General features: G+C 43.1%; 2 protein-coding genes across 10 annotated transcripts in view; one reads left to right on the forward strand and one right to left on the reverse strand.

Annotated features, from left to right (window-relative positions):
- LOC137423444 (uncharacterized) overlaps positions 1-19,870 on the forward strand; it is a 146,360-nt gene extending 126,490 nt beyond the window's left edge. Inside the window, 2 exon segments of the mRNA XM_078774192.1 lie at positions 1,266-1,366; positions 18,549-19,870. Of these exon segments, the coding sequence (XP_078630318.1) occupies positions 1,266-1,366; positions 18,549-18,750 (303 nt within the window). The 3' untranslated portion in view covers positions 18,751-19,870.
- Positions 1-24,674, reverse strand: part of LOC144891325 (transcription elongation regulator 1-like) — a 573,096-nt gene that overhangs the window by 450,741 nt on the left and 97,681 nt on the right. The window lies entirely within an intron of this gene.

Below are 24,674 nucleotides of genomic sequence, written 5' to 3' on the forward strand. Positions count from 1 at the left end.
ATGGACTGAAGGAAAAGATGAACAAGTGGAAGGAATGTATGGAGACACAAGGTCTGAAGGTGGATATCGGAAAGACGAAGGTGATGGCAAGTGGTAAAGCATGTGGTGAGGTGGAAAGAACTGGGAAGTGGCCATGTGCTGTGTGCAGGAAGGGTGTTGGAGTGAACTCCATTCAATGTACAATGTGCGCTGAGTGGGTCATCATAAATGTAGTAGTCTGAGGTGGAAATGCGAATGGTTCGGTGGATGTGCGGAGTATCGTTGAGAGAGAGGACGACAAATGATGAATTGCGAAAGATGATGGGAATAGAGCCTGTGATTGATGCTGTGAAGAGGAACAGGTTGAGATGATTTGGTCATGTGTTGAGGAAGGATGAAAGTGACTGGTTGAGAAGAGTGATGGAAATGAATGTAGAAGGAAGTGAAGGACGGGGAAGACCGAGAAAGACTTGGCTGAAGATGGTGGAAGAAGAAATGCGGGCAAGGGGGTTAACAAGGAGAGATGCAGAAAATAGGGCAAAGTGGAGAAGATTGTCATGGGGACTGCAAGGCTAACCCCCGCTCTAGCAGGGAAAATGGCCTTAAAATGCATGTTGTGTTGTTATTGACAGTTTTGGAATCTATTCTATTTGTGTATAAATCATGAAAGTCGTTTTGGTTTTTTATTTCAAGTGACCAATCAAGTTTGATTTTTGCAGTTACAGCATCAAAAGTAGTAGGTTGGTGTTACCTCCCCTACCAAAGGTGAATGGAGGTTATGTTTTCACCCTTGTCTGTCTGTTTGTCCGTTTGTGAACAAGATATCTCAAAAGGTTGTGGATGGATTTGGACGAAATTTGGCAGAGATGTGGCGTATGTGACAAGGACGAAATGATTAGAGTTTGGTGAAGATCCGGATTCGGATCCGGCTACTAGAATTTTAAAAGTGATTCCTCACCCTTGGGAGATAGGGCCAAAAACGATACATAGCAGGATATCTCAAAAGGTTGTGGACGGTTGTGGACAGAACTTGGTGGACAGGTTGTGTGTGACAAGGAAGAATCTATTCAATTTTGTGAAGATCCGGATCCAGCTCGTATAATTTAAGTGATTCTTCACTATTGAGTGATATGGCCAACCAGGCGGAGGTATGCTCTCCACAGAGTGCCGTTCTAGTTGTTGTTTTATAGACTTTGTGTTGAGCTTGTTTTGAATGTGTTTTTCAACATATTTTAAATATTTCACCTTCACCATCTCTCACCTTGCTCCCCCCACGAATCCAACAGAAAAAGGAACGGGAGTTTAACGATTACATCCGGGAGAAGTTCATTACAGCCAAGTCTGAATTCCGCAATCTGCTGAAGGAAACAAAATTCATCACTTATAGGTCAGAAGGTCCCTCTTGACTCGTTTGTTGACAAGTGTGCCTTGATGTGAACTCCTTACTTGGCTTGCTTGTATGTTTTATTTTGTTGTGCATGGGTTGAAGCTCCTAGTAAGGTGAAGTTTAAGAATAATACTGAAATCCCTCTGGGGAATGAGATACACTGGTATCAGTTTTGTTAATATGGTGCTGCCTGCGGTTGTGGTAAGGAGAGGGACGGATGCCTTTGCCCAGAAAACCTCTTCATAGCAATGGCATCCATAATAAAGCAACCACATGTCTTTTGTCTACTTGTCTCTCTCTGTTGTCTTCTTTTTCCTCCTTTCCCAACTTGTTTTGCTGCTTGTCCTTTTGCCCCTTCTCCCAATTTGCCGGGCCTCGTCTGTCTTTGTTACCCACTTCACCATTGTGGTTGTGCTGGCCTGTCCTCCCTTGTCAATTGGCTCTTCCCTGAGATTTGAAATTGGCTTAAACAACAACAAACACATGGTCTTTTATCCTCTGCCCTTTCCATGCTCTGTCCCTCCCCTACCGTCCTCCCCTCACCAGGATTCTTAACACCAGCAACCCCCCTTCTGGTGAAATTCACAAAATCTGGAATCACTGCCCACCTCCACTCATCCTTTCATCCTTTCCTCCTTTTTTCCTCGCTTGTGCAACCAACTTCCACATCTATCTATCTACTGTAATAAATAGAAGTTGTGTGGCTGTAGCTTTGTCAGCCATATTCATTCGTCGATTAGCCGGGGCACTGACCAATTGGGTATGCCCGCTCTTCGCTTAACTCGTCTATTTGTTACAGAACTGACTAATTAGGTGTGTCCGTTTTTCCCAGCATTGTCATTCATGTCTATTGTTATCGCGTCTATCCATGTCAGCAAACAATGGTCCATCAAGGTGGTGCGGCATTAATCGCACGCTTTCCTCACCTCTCACAGCGGCGATTACAGCATCTCACCGCCTCTCACAGATTGATGATTACAGTGCGTGCGGTGTCTTTATCCACAGAATGGACCTCTGCAGTTATCATGGGTGGGAGGGTTAGCGACTTGTCCTTGGTGTGGGATGAATGCTAGGAGCGCATAATTGTTTTATAAAGACAGACTGAGCAATTAGATGTCCCCAGGACGCTAATGACCAAGTAACGCCTGTCTATTCTGATATATGATAAAGTCTGGCGAACTAAAGCACTGGCCGCAGCTTCCAGCGATCCCCTTTCTGTTATTCCTGCAGCAAATGCTCGGTGGATGCGGTGAGGATGATGTGAACAAGTCGTGTGTGGTTGGAGCAAAGGCTGTGGCGAGTGGTGAGGTTTTTGGATGACAATGAATGGCGTGTACAATGTCTTAATGCAGTGGAAATTAACGTGAAAATTACAATGAAACCAAAATAAAGTGTAACTAAAAATGTGTTTGATAAAAGCTAAGTGTGGTGTCCTTATCGTGTATCTTTTGGGAATATTCAGGAACGGGGAAGATGGGGAGAGGGAGAGGGGGTTCACACTTGAGATTTGGCGTGCGATTCAAACCAGTTTTTGGCGTGATATGCAAATTAGCGCGCACATTGTACAGTGGGCCCACAGGCTCATCATTTACAATTAACCATTTGAGTTGCACAGTAGGGTGGTCCACAGATATATGTAATATTAAATGCTATTAAAAATCCATGCTCCACAAGGCTGCCCTTGTTCCTATGTTTATAAAGATCGTATGAACCAAATATGAGGTCAATTGGAACTTATTTAGAGGTTGCTCAAAAAATATAACATTTTAAATTTATCCTGTTTTTTTCAGATGGCAGAAACTCGCAGCTCTTCCACAGTTTGGTTGCTGGGCAAGTCTGAAAAGGAAATAATATGTGGGGGACTACCAACCAAAGGACACACATTGCAGAAAATGGTGTACCATCACATGCAAGAACACCATACAGTTTGTGAAAGTGCCAAACTTAGTGTACAAGCTGTGTGTGCATACTGGGAGAAAGCACGAATTCCAGTGCAGAGAGTAGATTCCTGTGAGCGCCAACTTTTGAAGTTGTATGATGCCTACAAACTGGTAAAGAAAAATAGAACCAAGACATTCGAAAACTATAGAGTGAAGGAGCAGATGTTCAAAGATGATCTTCAATCCCTCTTCGATATCTCACCAAATGATGCGCTTGAGAAAATGACGAATGAAGAAGACAAATCATTCCTTATCATGCAGCGTGAGGATCCCTCAAGTTCACATATGGGATCTGTGGACAACACTCTGGCAGTGAAGGAGAACAGAAAGTGTATCAGGCTTGAGAATGAAGATAAAAGAAAGAAGAAACATGCTGCTGAGACTCGGACAGCAATGCAATCTGTTCCATCAACATTGGCTCTGGTTGATGATGATGATGATGAGTCTGAGATCGAAAGCTCCGATTGAAGGGACAATGAATTCAAACTCCAAAGTCCATCTTCTGCCAAACAGGTGAAAAAGGCTCCCATCAAGGTGATCACTCCAGCAATAGTGGCAACTCTGGACAGAGTAAATTTCTCAGATCGGCGTGCTATGTTTGTGGCCAGTGCTTTTGCACAATCTCTTGGTCATACCATTGAAGACAAGTGCAAGCCAACAATAATAAATAATTTGAGTAATTGAAAATAGATAATTATCTATGAATTGATGTATGATGCTAAAAATTCTGTATCTTATTATTCATTAAAATTTGTCATCATTTTGAGCAACCTCTAAATATTGTCCAATCGAGCTCAAATGTTCACCACAAACTACTTTCTTCAATAGGAATATGGGCAGGCTTGTGGGGAAATGAAAATCCAATCTTCAAATTTTTGGACCACCCTATTGCACAGGTTAAAAACATGCTACATGTCATGGCCGCCCAATAGTACAGGATCCCGAACTCGAGGGTCATGCATTGAGAGGCTGATCCGTCAGTGGGTGTAAAATGCCGGGGTAGCTGCACTGCCATGGACATGCATGGATGGTGGCCCTTGCATCTACTTCCGGCTGCTTTCCCGAGGCCATCAGGGTGCCTCTGCTACGGCTTGGGGTTAATTTTGGCTCTTGATGTCTCTCATTGTGGCCTTGTACATGACATGTAGATTGGTGAACTCATGATCTCTTTTTTTTCCCTCCTCTTTCTTCCTCTATGTATTGGAACACTATGACTATTCAATCTAATCCTAATGGAACTCGGTCTCAACCTGCATTTCGAGTCCCGCCACCAAGGGTAACGAGGTCGACGCCGCTAAGTACCCGCTACGCTAATATCTGAGGAGTTTGTGGCAATTTCTCTGCCATCCAATCTTTCTAGAAACTGAATTTTCCGGATCTGCTGCTCTTTGTGAAACTCGTCTCCATGCTGAGGTGTTATCTGTTATCTGAATCAAGCCTGGCTATATCCTCCATAGGCCTGTTTTTCCACCTTCACACGGTCTGGTCTGTGTATTTATGCAAAGGCCTCTCTACCACTTGGCCGCGAGGTCTGCCTTGACGATAGGACACAAGCGTTTGTGCTCCCGCTTAGCACTTTTGCATTCCACATTCCACTAGGTTCTTGAGATTGTATCGCTCTCCATCATCACCCAATTGTGCTATTTTCGATGCTATCACTGATAGTATTGATATGGCTCTGTCTCGACACCCAACTGCTGATATTATGGTCTTTGGAGACTTAATGTTCATCACAAAGAATGGTTAGTTCACTCTCACAGCACAGATGCTCCTGGGTCACTGCATTTAACTTTGCTGTGTCACATGACCTTACTCAGATCATCATCTCAGCTCTGACGCAAACTCCTGATCGAGTTACTGATAACAGATATCTTCTTGATCTGTTTTTGTGTTCACATCCTGGGGATTGTACTGAAAAATTCTCTCCCCTCCAGGAAATTCTGATCATGTCAACATCGAAGTTCAAGTTTCTTATTCTTCACCATCAACTGTTGTTCATCCTGTCCATCGAACTGTCTTCCAATATAGCAAGGCTGACTGGGATGTCTTGCATTCTTTTTTTGCCGATGTTCACTGGAACTCAATCCTTTGCCGCAACCCATCTGAAACTGCCGAGGAAGTTACGGAGTGGATCCGTGTTGGTATGGGCCTCTTTATCCCTTCTCGGACCCTCTTTAGCTCGGACCCTCCTATCCCTCTTTATCCCTCTGTTGGGTCCAATATTGTTCTTGTTAGTCCCCTACCGGTGTACACCAGAGGGGACTATAGGTTTGCACGCCGTCCCTCCGTCAGTCTGTCCGTCACGCAAAGAACAGTTTTCCGGACTTTTTTTCTAAACGCTTAATGCTAATGATTTCAAACTTGGCACATGGTTTCCTCATGATAAGTTACAGATAAAGTTCGAACTTCACGACGTTTCGATCATTTTTGACAAAGTTATGGCACTTTGAACTTTGGGAATTCTGATAATTCTGATGATCCTTAACTCAGTGCCATTTTAAGTTTTAATTTCCTTTAAAAAAGATTTTCTCTGCAATAATAGGACTGATTGAGATCAAATTTTTCACCGTAGGGGAGACTCGGTCTGCAGAATATTTTAATGGTAATTATGACGTCACAGGTCACGTGGTTCGGCCTCCATATTGTTTTTCGTGAAAACACGAAAACCCCTTTTTCTCTGCAACGCCTGAACAGATCGAGGCCAAACTTTGCAGGCAGAATCGCATACCCATGACGAACAAAAACGTCAGCGAGCATGACGTCATGTGTCACATGGTTTCAGAGTTATGACGTTTTTGAGCATGAACCTTTAAAACCGAGCTCCTCCCTCATTTTTGATCCAATCGAGGGGAAACTTCACAGATCTGTTCAGCATGTCGGTCTACTAAAATGTCCTTTTGGAATTTGCGATAGGGCACGTGGTTTGGCAGATATCGTTAAACGAAAATATTTTTAAAATGGATATCTCTTGAATCGCGAGTACCTCAGACCGTGAGTTGGTAATTATATAATTCACAGTGCAATACGTGCAGACCGCTCCACGGAGCGACCTTGCGGGCTTATCAACGAGGCGAGGCGTGACACATGTGTCTCAGCATACCTTTGAAGTTTGAAAATCAAGTTTGAAAACCAGCATCAACCGTGCATAAATTTGCATATTCGATCATTTTTGACAGTTATGGCACTTTGAACTTTGGTACGGGACATGTATTGCAGCGCAATACTCAGAATGCTTGTTATATATTAATGATCTGCCGGATTGTATTCTTTCTCAAATTAAACATTTATGCTCCTCCTACCCATGACCATGCTAGTACCACTCTCAATCAGGACCTAGAGGAAGTGATCAACTGGGGAAAAGACTGGCTTGTTACTTTCAACCAAAAAAAGACCCACTTCTTGTCTCTGTAGTTCAAGATCACCTTGTTTTCCGACCCTGTCTATGGATTCTTCACCTTTGCAGGAACCCCCTGTTTATCTGTCTGCTTGGACTGGATATCAGCTCAAACCTCAGCTAGGAAAAGTACATCTCTAGAATAGCTAAAAGAGCCTCCCAGCACCTTGACTGCTTATTTCGTGCTCGGCGATACCTTTCTCAAGCTGCTATGCTCCATCTATACAAGGCCACTCGCAATATGTCCTGTCATGGAGTATCATTCCTGTATTTGGTCTGGTGATCCAGCCTGTCACCTGTCTCTTATTGACAGAATCCAGTGACGTGCTGCCTTTCTGTTGGGACAGGAGTTGTCATCATCCCTGGAACCTCTCTCAGTCCGCCGCTTTGTTGATTCCTTGAACCATTTCTACAGATTTTACCATGGAATGTGCTCTGAGGGTCTATCACAGGTTGTTCCACCTGGACATACTTTCAGTCGCTCGACACGCTTGGCAGTTTCCTCCCATCCATACACTGTATCTGTCCCAAGGAGTAAGACGATGAGATATTCTTATAGCTTTTTCCCCCCGCACGGCATCACCCTGGAATAGTTTACCTGCATCCTGCATTCCGCTCTATCCCAACCTACCTCAATTCAAGAGAAATGTCAATAGATTCCTCCTTTCTGTCTCATGTCAAATCGGAGAGTACGCTTGTACTCTCTATGTAGGGATGGCACGGGAAAAAATGTCGGTCCCATCTGCTACATACAAAACTAAAGTATCTTCTTTAAAAACTCGCTTTGGCTACACATGAGAGCCTACCTGCTCTGTTCAGCTGATTGTTGAGGTAGGGATCACTTTTCAGTTCTCCAGACCAAGGTAAAAGCAAAATAAAGCGAAAAAAGGAGATCCGTCAAACCCGGGAATTCATCTTCTTGTTCATAATAATCATAGTCTTCTTCAGACGGCATATTCCCGAGCTGTCTCTATCAATGGCAATGATTCTGCTACCATTCGATAGAGTTTTACTTCCTGCAACATCCTTTGGTATTGTAATTCTAATAGCTTGATTGGATGCCACGAAAAGTACGTAAAACTACATTCCTTTGTGAAATAATAGGACCGGGATAGGCGTGGCTAAATCAGCTTAATGGGGGCGGAGCCGCTAAACACATTTGCCTCTGTCGGCGTTATGCGTGATAATGTGGAATCAAATAATATCAGCAGAAATGTCATGCCTCGGGAAATGTCTTGTTTTTCAGTTACATTTATGAAAATAAAATGATAGCAAGGTACCAGTGCTACAGGACGCACACGAGACACGTGATCACGAACCCTCCAGTTGCAGGTCAAGGCAAAAGCAAACCACGTGATCAATAAACCATCTCGAGTCACGATTTCTCGGCGTCAGATTCACTACGGTGGCGCATCAATGATGCCGTCGTATAAAACAGCCTGAAAAAGGAATCCACGCAAATTGAACCCTACTATAAATGGATGGTGTGTGTGTGGTTTTTTTGTTTTTGTGTTTTTTTTTTTTTGTTTTTTTTGTGTGTTTTTTTAATGTGTATTTTTTTGTGTGTGTTTGTTGTAGTTATATATACCTTTCCACGTCTATTGATTAATTACGTACTATTCAAATGAACCCTTTAACCCTTTGGACTGCTGAGACCTCTTAGACCTTGGAAGACCCTTTAACACTTTACACCCAGATGACCAAATCCTTGAGGACGCAAAAGTCCCCGAACACCCAAAAGTCCCCAAAGACCCAAAAGTCCCTGAAGATCCAAAAGTCCCCAATTAAAATTTGGTCCAATGGACCAACGAGCCCTCGAGTTTAATAAATATTTGAACTGACATTTAGTGTTCCTTTCATTTTTAATTTGGCACATTGCATCGCCTGGAGTGGTCAATGGTCAATTAATTGATATTTAAACATAAAGATCCTAGTTTCCTTATGTCTATGCCCTATTCGTATTACCTATGGCTACTGGGGTTGGGGATTTTGGAGAGGAACGTGGAAGCAGGGGGTGGAGGGGGAACAATTATGTTATTTTTAAAATTATGCCAGACACCCTCAGTACGCAACTGGTGAGCAAGTCTATAAAGTTTGTAATACAACATTTGTAAATCAGTAGAACATCATCTTCTCCAATATTATAATAATTATTCAGACGGTGTATTTCTGAGCTGGGCCTCTCTCAATGGCAATGACTGGGATTTTACTTGGTGCAGCATCCATTGTTATCATTTGTTTCTACAGTTAAATATTTACACACTCTCTGAGAGCGTGTTCTCTCTCGTACTCAACCAACCATCGGAGTTTGACACGGCCACCCCTTCCTCACACTTACTCTATCAACCTTGCACCTTACTATGCGCATGCGCAGATAAGAAAGCATGTCACGTGTACAGTGTGTTGGACTAACATCTTTCTGATGATTTATAGTGACTATTTTTGTTAGTATTACCGAGGTGAGAATCTACTCAAGTATTACCGTGGTCTTCTGATGTCTCAGAACCAGGATTTGGATACTGCAGATAAATACTTATATCTTGTCTTGATAAAGTTCTTCATTTAAGTTAATTTTACAAAACTATTATCAGAGTTCACTGGCTCTGTGGATTCTACATACTAACGTCGGGATGACGCAGATAAAAAATGTCGGCCCCACCCACTGATACAAAACAAAAGTTGGAATATCTTTTCGTACTCTCGTAGTAGTTTATCGAGGACATTTGCATTTCGAGTGTATAAGTTATATTGACACTTCAAGTAAGCAAAACAGTAAAAACACCATGAGGGTGTCGCTTTCACGTCTGGCCATGTAAATATATTTTGAGAGGCTCCGCCCCTCCCCTCTGTCCCCACCCTATTGGTTAGAGGGAAACCTTCAAACCACACCAGTTATTTTGGGCATTTCTAAGTGCAGGTCATTGTGTGGCCTGAGGCTGGATGAAAACATTACTCTTTCAGAAACGAGCAATAAGACAGAGCTGCAAGATACAGTCAGGGTTACGTAAGACAATATAGGAACACATGCAAGTGTTTGACATTGCTGACTAAGATATCTTGGCACTTTTGCTCCAAGATTGGGTATCCTCTGAGTGCCATACCATTGTGTTATTCCACATTGTAAAAAATTAAAGAAACGAGTTAATAAAAAAAATTATGCTTAATTAAAGAGGCAATGTAGGGATGACAAACTACAGTCGAAAAAAGGTCCTAAACAAGATAGGGATGATGTTGGTTTGGAGAGTAGCTAACAGTATTGCCATCACATAACAATCCCTACATCCCTACATCACTGCCTCCAGACTATTGTCTCGTGTTAGGCCGAGCTTAAAGTATTAGAAGCTCCTATATTTCATTTCTGCATAAGGATAAGAAGTGTTACGTGCTCCTCCCCAACCCCCTGGTCACGGTGTACCTCCGAGCCCCGAGAGGAGTCACGGCAGAAAAATGTGTTATTCTGTCTGTCAAAGATCAATTGTGAAGCCACACCAATTGTTACCAACAAACAAATATTGTATTAAGATCACACAAGAATAACAGTACAACAATAATAGTAATCAAAAGTACAATCAATATATATCCTATGATGGTACCATCAGTTTCGTAATATAGAACTCTCTGTGCTCCAAGTGAGTGAAACAAGAACATTCCCAATGTCTCTTTCCCGGCTTCAAACCAAAGTTGATTCCGGTTTCAAGCCAAAGTCGATCCCGGCTTCAAGCCAAAGTCGATCCGCTCCAGCGATCGTCAGAACGATGTCTAATCGAGACCAGAATCCCGTTCGGATGACAGTCACAGTCACGCGCCCAAAGCTGCGCAAAGGCGCCCTCAAGGCGACTGGGAAATCCAAAGGCGCACTCCAGGCGACTGGGAAATCACACCCTCGGGTATGGACGTTTCACGGCTCCAAACCGGCGAACCGCAGATTTACCTTCAAATTCCTTGTTGCACACACACACACCAGATAAGCGTCTGAATGCGGTGAAAACGGCTGAAGCGAAGTAAAGACCTTGCGCGACTCAAAATGGCCGACGGCCCCTTCTCGAGGCATAACGGCCCAAGGATGATTCTCTTCGGAATCAATCGCAAATCCTGACACGCAGGTTGATCTGTCACAGCGATAACAACTCTGTCACAGGAATCGCTTTCCCGGGAAACCCAAAAGGTCGCTAGAGACCTCCGTTCGCTAGCGTTGGCTCAAAACCTCAACGCCGCTCGGCTTCTTCCCCGACTCACTCGCGCCGCCTTATGTTTCTACTCTTCCTCTTCTTCGTCGTCCGGTTCCGGTTTCATTTAAAACATTGACTTTTTTACCTTTTGAAAATAGTAACCTCTATCTCCCTTAAACGACAACAATAATTAATCGTACATGGAATCAAAAATGTTTACAGTGGATGAAAACCACAACAACGGAAGTGACGAATCCGTAACAGAAGCTCCTATATAATTTCACGAGCAGAAGTACCCCGGGCGGGGGAGGAGGAGTTGGGAGGGGGAAGAGGAGGGGAGAGGAACGGGGGGGGGAGGGGGAAGAGGGGGGGGGAGGGGGAAGGGGGGGGGAGGAGGAGGGGAGGAGGGGAGGGGAAGAGGGGAGGGTGTGGGGGGTGCCCAGGGGAAGAAGGGCCCCTCCCCCTCCACCCTCCCCCTTCCCCTCCCCCCCTCCCCCTTCCCCCTCCCCCCTTCACCTCCCCCTCCCCCCCTGCCCCCTCCCCCCACCCCCTTCCCCCTCCCCCCTCCCCCCCCCACCCCCTTCCCCCTCCCCCCTCCCCCTCCCCCCCTCCCCCTCCCCCCTCCCCCCCATTCCCCTCCCCTCCTCGTCCCCCTCCCCTTCTCCCCCTTAACACCAGGGGGGTTGACTCAGCCTGTCATCCTACCGAGGTCGGTAAATTGAGTACCAGTTCACTGGTAATTCCCTGTGTGCCGCAAGAGGCGCCTAACAGGGTTGGCGGCACGAACCCGGAAGTCGGAACTCATTGTCGTCAAATAAATGTAGCATGTATGTTTCACTCTCTGTCACATGCCGTTGGTCCAATGTCAATCGGATGAAGTTGAAAAATTAACATTATGAAGTTTCTCTGGGACGTACTGATTCCGAATAATGAAGTTGAAAAATTAACGTTCCGAAATACGCTAATTACGCTAACAGAAGCGCTGGCGCTGCGAAGCGCTAGAGGGAGCGCTGCGCTCCCTCCCTTCGATTCCCTCCCTCTTCTGCTAGCGCTTCTGCGCTAATACGCTAATTTTAAAACCCGAAGTTTTTTAAAATTTAAGGTGTGCTGTAGTTGCTCTGAGATGTACTGATTCCGAATATGCCTTTGGTTTTTCTCTGCGATGAGTAGTTCTCGAGTTATAAGAGGACAAACAAACATACTTTACTGCTTTATCTATCTATAATTCCAGTAATCTCTGTTTGTACGTCTGTACGTTTGTACGTCTGTTTGTCTGTGACCGCTGTTTCTCGACAACCACGGGTCCGATATACTTTTAACTTGCCAGGTATATTGCTGGGGACCCGAGGATGTGCCTTTTCAAGGTTTCATATTAATCGGACAATTACTTACCGAGCTATGTCCAAAAAACGATTCAACCAATCAGAGAGCAGCGAACGATCGCGTGTGCCGAACGTGGAGGACACACTCTGCCTCGGATGGCACATTTGAGAGCGTATTCATTTATTTCACGTTTGCAAACTATGTTGGCGTTAAACTATGTTTTAAAACTAATAAAACCGAATTTGCGATTCATTCGCTTTCCTGCGCGTTTGTGCACGCGATGGCGATTTCTTTACCAAACTCCGGAAGCCGTTCGCTTTGGACCAAACCATTGCATGTAAATAGAGGGGGGGGGATTGTCACCGTACTCGCAAGCCGTTCGCTTTGGACCAAACCATTTCATGTAAATAGAGGGGGGGGATATAATTTTAGATATAGATATAGTACGGGCAATGCCCTAGTATATATAAAAGTTGGCACGATTTGGCCAAGGAATCCCAGCGATAATTGCAATTAAGTGAGCCGTGACGTCACGGAACGCGCCGCCGATAATATATTATAATTTATGGTAATCTATGCAGCACGACATGGTCATCACGGAAAACAAGGCGCCTTTGCCGGCGCAAAACGGCTCTCCCAGGGTAAAACTCGGTATCGTTGTGAGCGCACGGTTCAGCCCTTCAAGAAAAAGTTTATTCTGTAAAAATCGAACCACGCGTTAAAAAGATATGACTGGTTTTGTTCGCCGGCACGTCGGCGCTCGAATCGGCTTGCGATAAAATCCAACACGTCCTTTCTCGGGGTCGTCTGAACCAACCACGGGGCCGAGAAGGCTGGGACTGTTCTCAAAAGTTAGGTCTCGATCATATCTCGTAATGCTGGAAGCTGCACGTCTCTGTGATAATCTTGTGGACCATGACAAGAGATCGTGCGAGTCGCTCGCAACGGCTTCAAGCACTTCCCCATTCGACCATTTCATGAACGCCATACGCCCCGCCCATCAAAGCGCGTATGTATTAAACGAACATACAGTGGCCCATGTGTCGTCATTTGCGCATGCGCCAAAGTCTTTGCAGGAACATGAAGCATCGGAACAGCGCATTTGCGCATGCGCAAGAGTGAGAACCGCCTGTGCACCATTACGCTAACAGAAGCGCTGGCGCTGCGAAGCGCTAGAGGGAGCGCTGCGCTCCCTCCCTTCGATTCCCTCCCTCTTCTGCTAGCGCTTCTGCGCTAATACGCTAATTTTAAAACCCGAAGGTTTTTTAAAGTTAAGGTGTGCTGTAGTTGCTCTGAGACGTACTGATTCCGAATATGCCTTTGGTTTTTCTCTGCGATGAGTAGTTCTCGAGTTATAAGAGGACAAACAAACAAACATACTTTACTGCTTTATATATATAGATGCACTTCTTGCAGCTTCAGTTATCTTTCCTATTTTTTTTTATCAACTTAGAGTAACCAATCACGAATGCAGATAATTATAGAATGTTGTTATTAGAGATGTCCATGCAGTTTGTAAGAAGCTGATGATCATGTACTGATATTATAACATTGTACTCGGGCTGCTAATTTGTACAGTCTCAGTATGTGCCTACACTACAAGAGTAATCAAGTCCTGTTGTAACCAGTGGAGTGTTTGTAGAAGCTTGAAGCAATAATTGATGACGTGTAAATGAGGCAGTGATGTCGGGATTGTTATGTGATGGCAATACTATTAGCTACTCTCTAAACCAACATCATCCCTATCTTGTTTACGACCTTTTTTAGACTGTCGTTTGTCATCCCTACATTGCCTTTTTAATTTAGCATAAAATTTTTTATTAACTTGTATCTATATTTTCCTTCGTGTAGGCCCCACCTCGAGGGGCCTTAAAGGCTTTGTGGTGGGCGAGATCTCATTTCATCCCCCCCCCCCATCCCCCCAGCCCCTATGAAATGGAGATAAAAGTGGGAAAACCCTCTCATACCCGTCACCAACACATTTATTGACACTCCGGCATCCCACTACACAAGGGGAAGGAACTATTCTAATCTTAAACTGAAATAACAACACTGAAGGGACCTGTATGGTGGTTGGCATTGCCTCTGGGCAGTTTCCTAAAACCACAACAATGTCTTGGTTGGATAAGTGTCCACCCCCCTTATAATAGCAATTGTATTGTTACGGAAATGGGGACAGCGCTCCCCCTTAGCAAGGGGGGGTTAATCCCCCTTCTATTTGCACTGGCCGTCTCCGATCCTGAAGCTACAACGTCCTTCCCGGACCGACGGTAGGTAGGGTTTGTTAGGCCTAGGGGTTCGCTACGTACCTAATTACTACCGCCAGCCGGGAACGAGGGAATAACTTGTGCTCGAACCACGGTTCTAGATGTTATCTGCCAAGCGGGTTAGCAGTCCGAAGTTCGAGCCATTAACAAAGACTAAACCCGATTCATAAAGCGTTGGCCAAATCGTGCCACAGGTACTCAATGGAGGAAATCACAAAGACGATCGGACGAGCAGGAAGAAAAAGACGAAGGTAGGAAGAACAGATATTTATTAATTATTTACACAAACCAAAATCAAGAAGAGAAGAAATAAAAGTAATATACAGGAAAATGGAAGGAGCAGAAGGACACAGAGCAATTTCTAGCTTATCAACACAGGCTTAACTTATACCCCAGACAACACAGAGGACAGACGACAGGCAGACTTACACGAATGGGGAATGAAGGCAGGAACGAATGGCTGGAAGGAGAGGAAGGTTCAGCTGGATGCAGGAGAACGGCCGGGCCAGGAGCGAGCAGCCGCCGACTCTCCACCCTCGAGTCCACACCGCCGGGGATGTTCGCAGCAGCGCGTCAGAGCTTGACGTGGCAAGGCTGGTTGGAAACAGCGTCTCCCTCACTCGTACTCCCGCAGTTTGCACGTCTCTCTTCACCAACTCAAGCGCCTTCCTTGCAGAAACTGCCTTCGTGCTTCCTCGCTCCTCTGACTCCCTCAATCATCTCTGGCGGTGGGGGCTCATGCAACGGGTTTTATAGGCCACACCCTCGAATCTTCCTGAACCTCCTCGAAGTTTCTTTCCTCCGCCCTCTCAGGCCAAACCCCTCATGCTTGGTTGGTTGATCGGGGGCTGGCTCACTCCTCCTCCTCCTGATGACGAGGTGGGGCCACACCCTTCTTCCCCGAGTTAGAGCACATGGCATGGTGGCGAATGCGGTTGGCAATGGCGTTTTGGGGCAATTGAAAGGGGATTCTACCTTATTTGATTTGGTGCAACGCAATGAACTAGTGGAAAAACAGAGCCTTATACTGACAAATAATAATGAGATAACTATTGAGGGAAGCCTATTATTTGCTACGTGATGCGATGGACTAACTAAGGTGCAAACAATTAACAGCCAATTAAGGGGAAATGTACACGGGGAGTTATGAGGGATTTTAATACTAAATTTGATAAAGTGAAGGTTCTAAAAACCGCAACAGTATATTGCTCAGGTGTAACCAATCGCCTTCAAAATCGCACACCAAGTTAATTGGCCTCCACCTGTGTTAAATTTGTAGTGATTCTGATTATTTAGCCCCCGTTGGACTTGGTCTGAAACGGTGGCTTATGGATTGGGCTTCTTCTGTCTGTCCTTCCGTGCACCTGCAACCATATCTCGGAGGCAGCATCATGTTATGGGGATGTTTCGCATCAGCAGGGACTGGGGCACTTGTCAGGATAGAAGGGAAAATGGATGGAGCAAAATACAGAAAAATCCTGCAAAATAGAGGAAAACCTGCTGCCTTCTGCAAGAAAGCTGAAATTGGGACAGAAGTTCACCTTTCTGCATGACAACGAATGACCCGAAGTACACAACCAAAGCTACACTGAAGTGGCTAAGGAACAAAAAGATAAAGGTCGTTGAGTGGCCCAGTCAGAGCCCCGACCTAAATCCAATTAAAAATCTGTGGCATGAGTTGAAGATTGTTATCCATCAACGCTCCCCACGCAACTTGACTGAGCTTGAACAGTTTTGTGCAGAAGAATGGGCAAACAAGTACAGATACATTCAAAGTACACTGCCCCCATGCCAAAGAAATAAATATCCTCCAGCGCAGGCATTGCCGGGGGGCGCCTTTGACACCCAGCGATACCGCCGTACATCTCAGAGAGACTGTATTGGGAGGGAGAGGTGTACAATAATTGATTGATTAATTGCATAATTAAAATCAATGAGATTATCATAAAATATTTTCTTAATCAATTGGCTAATAGCAATAACTAAACCACTCGTGCTTCATCCGAAGATGTATCTTTTAGAAATTTAATTAAATAAGTCATTAATTTAAAAAAAAGAATAATAAATTCATTAATCAATAAATAAATTAATCGATTAAATGATTAATCAATAAATCAAAAATAGCCTTTATAGCCACATCACTTGGTCACTGTCATGTCCAAATATTAGCTTCCTAGCTCAAAATGTGCCTGATATATTGCCCAGATGAGAAAGAAAATAAATAAATGATTAATAATGAAAATAAATAAATAATAATCATAAAAAATAAAATGTTAATCAAGTGGCTAATAGAATACATGAACCACCACCATTTCATCCGAATCTGTAACTTTAAAAAAAATAAATAATTAAGTCGTTCATTGAATAATTAAATAATTAATTGATTAAATAATTAATCAATAAATCAAAAATACACTTCACAGCTAAATCACTTGGTCATTGTCATGTCCAAATATTAGCTTCCTTGCTCAAAATGTGCCTGATATATTGCCCAGATGAGAAAGAAAATAAATAAATGCTTAATAATGAAAATAAATAAATAATCATAAAAAATAAAATGTTAATCAAGTGGCTAATAGAATACATGAACCACCACCATTTCATCCGAATCTGTAACTTAAAAAAAAAAAATTAAGTCATTCATTGAATAATTAAATAATTAATTGATTAATTAATTAATCAATAAATCGAAAATAGCCTTTGCAGCCAAAATCACTTGGTCATTGGCATGTCCAAATATCAGCTTCCTAACTCAAAAGGAGCCTGAGATAATGGCCAGAAGAGAAAGGAAATGTATCAGTACTTAATTAATCGCTAATAATTAAATAACTCATCAATTAATTGATTAATCAAAATACAAAAAACACCGTTTTTGACAAAGTACTTGCTCACTATTGTGCCGAAATTTCAGCTTCCTAGCTCAAAGGATGGCTGAGATATCTCCCGGACAAACAAGAAAGAAAGAAAACAAACAAACAACCTGAGTGAAAACTGAGTACTCACTTTAGGCGTGCGTCATTGCCGAGCCCCCTTCGGTGCCTGGCAATGACGTTATGCAGCGCCTGGAGATGGCATAGGAAAGGTGCGGTGTACAACAAGAAACCGGAGTGAAAACTGAGTACAGACTCTCCTCGAGTTACGATGGGGTTGCGTTCCGACAAGCAGGTCGTAAGTCGAAGTAGTCGTAAGTCGAATCACCCCTCATGGACTTATTATATATTACTTATTACATATTTCCAAGTCCATATTCCACCATAGCATCATTTGCTAAAAGTCATACAGCCTAAATCCCATAATCCAATCCAATCCATACACTGTACAATAAGTAAAATAAATAAAAGGGTTGAAATAAAAGACTATGACATTACAATGTGTTTTACTGTACAAAAAAAAGCTTACAAAAATACAGGTACATAATGAGGTACACAAATAATGTGGCACTGAAATAAGAAGTGATAAAGCACCCTATAACATAAACACATATAAACACACAAATCAGTCCTTTGATCAGTTGTCAGTGCGAGGCACAAGAAGCAACTGAGATTTTTGCGACGGTCATAAGTACGAGTCATCGTAAGTCGCCTACGTCGTAACTCGAGGAGAGTCTGTACTCCCTTTCAGCGAGTGTCATTGCCGGGCCCCCTTCTGTGCTCGGCAATGACGTTATGCAGTGCCTGGAGATGGCATAGGAAAGGAGCAGTGTACAATATTGCCCAGTCAAGGTGTGCAAAGTTGGTAGAGACCTATCCCAACAGACTCACAGCTGTAATTGCTGCAAAGGTACTTTCACCAAGTATTAACTCAGGGGGGTGGACACTTATCCAACCAAGATATTCTAGTTTTGTATTTTGTATTAATTTTCTGAAGTTTGTAGAATTTGTTTGTCACTTGGAAGTTGTGGGTTACGATATGTAAATAAAGGTGGAAAACGTCTGATATAATGTAATTTAATTCCAGGCTATAAGGCAACAAAAGGTTAAAAAATTGAAAGTGGGTAGTCTTTCCATAGGCACTCTTTCTGTCGAGCACAAATATATCTGATGAGCAAAGTGATGTTTTGACAATGTCCTCTTCCCTGCCACCTTCTAGATCAAACAAACTGTTGCGAGAGTCAGATCAACACCTGCGTGACATCGAAAAGATCTTGCAGAATGATAAGCGCTATCTCGTGCTTGATTGCGTTCCTGAAGAGCGTCGCAAGATGGTCGTGTCATATGTCGAGGACCTCGATCGCAGAGGGCCGCCACCACCTCCTACTGCCTCTGAGCCAGCCCGCCGTTCTAACAAGTAGCAGCTTCTAGTCCTTGTCCTCTTGCTAACCAACTTTTTATCTCTTCCCAATCTTTCTTTCTCTTTCTTCTTTTGGTGGTCATGGGGAAGAGTACCTCATTTGGCAGTGAATTGATTCTGCACTTGCTGTTCTGATTTTGTTTCCAGAGTGGCCGTTATCCTCGACATTTGGCAGTGAACGCTTCATATTTTCTCCGTTGCCTTTGTATTCGCTTGCAATGCTCTGAAGCCCATTAGGGGTCAGAAAGCATGTTAGAAATATGTTAGAGGCCCGCATGGTGAGTGCAAACTGTTTCTTGAGACGTGCATTTGCATCACCTGTATAAAATGGTGGGGTGTGCTGGGATGGGAGCCTTCGACTGTAATGCCCGTCGAGATTCTTTGCTGACCATTTTATTTTCTTAGATTGATGTGCACTTGCAGAATGGATCTGTATTTTGGTCTGCTGTGCCTGCTGCCATGAATGTTGCAGAATAAAGCAGTTTTAGTTGCCGTTTTCTAAGAGGGAGCCATATTTGTGGATCATTTTGCTTCACGGCTGATCGAAAGGGCGTACCAGTTAAGGCCAGTTGAGCCAGGGCCAGTTAAGTGCTGGTGCAACATGGATTCCGCATTTAAACACAAACTTGTACTTGAAGCCAAATCTGTCACAGCCAATCTGTTTCATTTGATTTGGGCATGAAGTTTAATTTGGAGTTGCTCGAAAGCTGTTGTTTGAAAACAAATTCATCCTCATTCTTGTCATTGTTGTTGTCCTCTGACCATGATAATTGGTAAAATAGCTTTATGCTCCTTGTTAGGCACCGAGAGTAAATGCTTTCAATAAATATCCACTGCTTTTAAAGCAGATGGCACATCCACAATCTGACGATGGTGTGGGTGCCAAGTTAGTGCGTTATCTTGTGTCGTTTTGAATTCCTCTTTGGCTTCCTTTGAAGATTGTAAATTTGACTTGAATATAGCTTTTGAGGGGAGTAGTTCTGGGGGAATCTTGGGAATGGAAAATGTGCTGTTTATAATGTGATAGAGAAGTAATAACCACACGCAGGCATGGGTAGTTGCTGTGGATTAGGGAAACCATTTTTTCTGTTGAAATAAATTCATTTTGATTTTTCAGTGTTCCAATGCACGTTCTGTTTTGTTTCTTTACAATAGTTTTTTTTGGGGGGGGTGGGAGGGGGTTATTATTATTTTTAAAAGGTACTGATTTTATTGTTTGATCATGTGCGCTATTTCTTTTGGCAGAAAACAGGAGGCTGCAGATCGGTTGTTTTAATCTGGTGACGTTGCTAATGCAGTGTACGATGTCTATTGTTTTTGGTGCATTGGGTTTGTCAACCTGACCAGATAGATCGAGTGTTTTCCTTCAATCGCTCGGCAGGAAAGCCATGGCAAGCCTCCCATCACGGGTTCCGATTCAAAATGGCCACATTGCATAGACTTCAGGAGCTAATGGGGGAGTCAGTTAAATGGCAGGAATCTGGTGTGGAATCAGCCGTTTGAGGAGGACACTACTTTGAAAGTTTGGAGAGAAATGGCATTTGCGTGTTTGTGCTCCTGTGTCACCTTTTGACTTGTGATGTGGGGAGTCCAGGTTCAAATCCTACATGCCATATTTGTCTGTCCATTGTCTATGAATGTCTTTGTAATTCACTTGAAAGTGCACTGATGTATATTAATGTCTGCGTCCTGAATGTGCTTTTATGTACGTACAAGCTCCTCTTTGAGCCTTCGATCAATGAATAAGGTATTAAGATAAGTTTGATCCACAGACTGATAAAAATGGTCTTAGATCAGGGAATATATAAGTATTTACAGGATGACTCCAAAAAAGTGGGCCCTGGGATAACTTTAATATTATCCAATTAATATTATCCAGAAAACAAGATTTTCAGGTCATACAACTCACTGATATTTAAGGTAGCACTGAAAATTCCACTTGTCCACAAAGAAATTTGACAATTTACAATTGAATTACTGGTTACGTCGATGTTTAATATGCTCTAAATGGGCACCATTGCACTCAATGCAGAGGGCCACAGGTCGAGCAAAGTTCTTGATGATTCGTACGCACTGATTTCTCCTCAAGAGCTTTCTTTGCTGATGTTGAACTCTTGACAGCGGTGTTGAAAATATTTCTTACGACTGCAAGCGAATGGCAGCAATATTCTCTGGTGGCCTCCCTGATGTTGGTCGGTCAGACTTGCCTCCTCTGTTGGGTGGATTCATAATCAGGACTATGCATTGCTGGCTAAATGTTTTCATTAACTTTTGAACTTGAGACTTGCTGGCAGCTTTCCGTGTTGCAAAATGTGCTCAGAGCAGGCGCCTTCGCTGTAAGAACTAATTTGTAATTTGTCCGCAGATAATTTTCTCCAGAAATTTATTTTTCTTCAGGTGTCCATGACACGGCGTGTGAATGTCAGATTCAAGAAACTTGGCAGATACATTTTCCCTTAACTCAACCTCTCCACCAAGTTTTGTCCAAATCCATCCACAAACCTTTTGAGATATCCTGCTATATGTTGGTTTTAGCCCCATCTTCCAATGGTAAAGAATCACTTTAAAAATTCTAGTATCCAGATCCGAATCCGGATCTTCACCAAAATCTAATCATTTCGTCCTTGTCACATACGCCACATCTCTGCCAAATTTCGTCCAAATTCGTCCACAACCTTTTGAGATATCTTGTTCACAAACAAACAAACAGACAGACAGGGGTGAAAACAACCTCCATCCACCTTTGGTGGTGGAGATAATAATACAAAGTGAAAATTGATGATTTTATGCAGCCTTGACCTTTGAGCATTAGATCTAAAAGAAATAATCATCTACTAGCTTTTGATTGGTGAGCCAATTATGTGACCCAATATGCAAATTCTTGACATTTCAGGTCATTCGGGTGAAAATTGGCAATTTTACGCAACCTTGACCTTTTGACTAAATTATTAATTTGCCTTCTCAATATTATCATAATAAAGCTTTGGTGAAAATTTGATGACAAAACTCAAATGGTAAAAAGGTTACAGCCCGGACAGACACACACACACACAGAAGTGATTGCAAAACCCCGTCTCTTGCGCATTAAAGATGCTGTTACTTTAGGCGATGATCAGATTGATGGCTTGGCTGTCTGTCAAATGCATGCCTGTCACGAACCGTCCAGGAAGGGAAGATCATTCTTTCATTCGAATAGGTCCTTGTGAGCAGTTTGGAATTCAGATTATCTGAGAATTGTTTGTACACAATTCATGTGAGAACATACAACATGCAAACATGAACACTTGAATTAATGCATGCATGAGAAAATTGTATTAGCACATCTTCAGAGCACTAAAGCTGGTGTTGCATCATCGCACCTGCACTGCTGTACTGGTACACCCAAAACTAAGGGTTGTATGTGTCGAGAAACTTCAAGAATAATTTCGATTTTGCTTTCAAGGAACATATCAGTGGAAACTTTGTGAGTTTCGAGCGAATCAGAATGATGGCCTTAACTTTTGAATGGAACTTCACACTTACACTCTAATAATACAGTTCAACCAGACTCGCACACAACCATTTGTCTCAACTCGTACCGGAGTATCAAAATCCTCATGTTTCAGGGCATCATGGTTATCACGTTTGAAGAATGCTCAATGATGATGCAATTTGGGATTTAAAAATAATTAAATTTGGGATTTAAAAATAATAATTTAATAATAATTTAGAAATAATCATAATTACCTTGTTTTTAATGCAGATAGTATGTCACACAATTCCTTTTTTAAGAGGAATATACAAAGACACACGGTGTCTACATATTACATATACGGAGTGTAGATGTATACGGAGTATATTACAGGGTGTTGGGTGGAGACAAAACCCCCCAAAAAAGTTTTATAACCTTCATAGTTTTCATTCAATCTCCTTCATTTTTCAGAAGGTCTGAATTGTGTGTCTGACAAGGACTAATCGATTCGATTTTGGTGAAGATCTTAATATGGATTCGGATATGAGAATTATTTCATTTTTAAGCGATTCTTCACCATTGAGAGATAAAGTGCAGCAGATAAACACAAAAATTGTGCATTTTATGAGAAAAGCAGGAAATTTTTTAACATAGTTAGTGCATACCATAAGGTTTCTTTTCAGATGTGGAGGGAAGTCAGATTTGACCTCTGAGAACCGTGAGAGGTCAAATCCAAAATGGCCGCCAGTCCACCGAGTCTAATGTTCAAACGCGCTTAATTTTGGAACCAAATAGTGTAGAAAAACATTGTAGGTGTCATTTCCAACTAAATTGGGGATGCCCAGAGGTGAATGATGCTTTCAATGAACTCCTAGGCATGCCAAGTGAGGTCAGTGAAGGCTCAATGTTACTGCTGGAGCGATTTGTGGTGCTGATGTACGATATAACCAGTGAGAGCACAGAAGTGAATGATGCCAGGAAACAGCTCTTCACACAGAAGTGTCGAACTCTAGAGAACATTCCTCCAACCCAGGCAACACTCAAGCAGCACATCAAGTGCACTTGCTACCAGGCCAACTGTTGTAACCAGGCATTGGTCATGGATCCAGAGATGCCAGACCCACCTGACTGGGGCTGGACAAAGGAGACAACTGGATGGCAGCCTCTTTGGACCACTCTTCCTGAAGCATCAAAATCGTGCCATGAATTGATCGACTGTGGCTGCATTCAGGTGCACTGCACTGTGCTTCTGTTCTGGAGACTTAGATTTCGATCATTACCAATTTTCATCATTGCACTTGATTTAATGTAAGCTTTGGTGGACATACTTGGTTAACTACAGTTATTTTTTCAGAGGTTATTGCATCATTCCTTGCAGTGTAAACACTTTTTTTTTCATCATTTCTGGTCTTTGGGTGTTCTGTACCTCTCCCTCCCTGTACCTGAAAAAATCAAGTTTTAAAAGTTCAAATGAACTTTTTGCAATAGCAGTTCCAACTGCAGTATCATAAAAAGATATTTAACGTAATTTGACCTTGACCTAAATGCATTTCCTTGAGTTCTGGCGATCTCAAAAGTATCCCCAAATGAATGGGCATCCCCAATTTAGTTGCAAATGACACCTATAAGCGCGTTTGAACACGTGGACCGGTGGCCATTTTGGATTTGACCTCACGGTCCTCAGAGGTCAGATCTGACCCCTCCACATCTGAAAATAAACCTTATGGTATATACTAACTATGCTAGAAATTTCATGCTTTTCTCAAAAAATGCACAATTTGTTAAAATATGAGAGCTTATCCGCTGTACTAAGAGGGCTAAAACCAACATAAGCAGGATATCTCAAAAAGTTGTGGATGGATTTGGACAAAACTTGGTGGACCGGTTGTGTGTATGACAAGGAAGAATCTATTCGATTTTGGTGAAGATCCGGATCCAGCTAGTAGATTTTTTAAAGTGATTCTTCACCATTGGGAGATAGGGCCAAAATCGATATAAAAAAATAACCACCTTTAGAGGCCATTTTTCCCCGCAAAGCAGGGGTTGGCCTTTTTCGGGAACCGTGGTTGTTGTTGTTTTTTGGTCCCATTTTTGAAGCAATGTTTTACGGCCGGATGCCCTTCCTGACGCCAACCCTTTTTGCCGCCTTTAACGACAAACAGGGAATTACCAGTGAACTGGTACTCAATTAGCCGACCTCGGAAGGATGACAGGCTGAGTCAACCCCCCTGGCGTTAATTCAGCGATCGACCGGGATTCGAACCCAGAATCCTAGGATCACTAAGCTGGCACCCTAGCCCCTAGCTAATTCAGCGATCGACCGGGATTCGAACCCAGAAACCTAGGTTATCCTAAGCTGGCACCCTAGCCGCTAGCCCAACACCAGGGTCTAGGCCAAATAGCCTGGGTTACAGTTTTCCAGCTATGGAAAATTAAGCAGTGCGAGAAAAGGCAGTGGACTCCACTCAACTCAA

This window comes from Myxine glutinosa, chromosome 3, assembly GCF_964187855.1.
Source record: "Myxine glutinosa chromosome 3, kmMyxGlut1.1, whole genome shotgun sequence".
Classification (NCBI taxonomy): Eukaryota; Metazoa; Chordata; class Myxini; order Myxiniformes; family Myxinidae; genus Myxine; species Myxine glutinosa.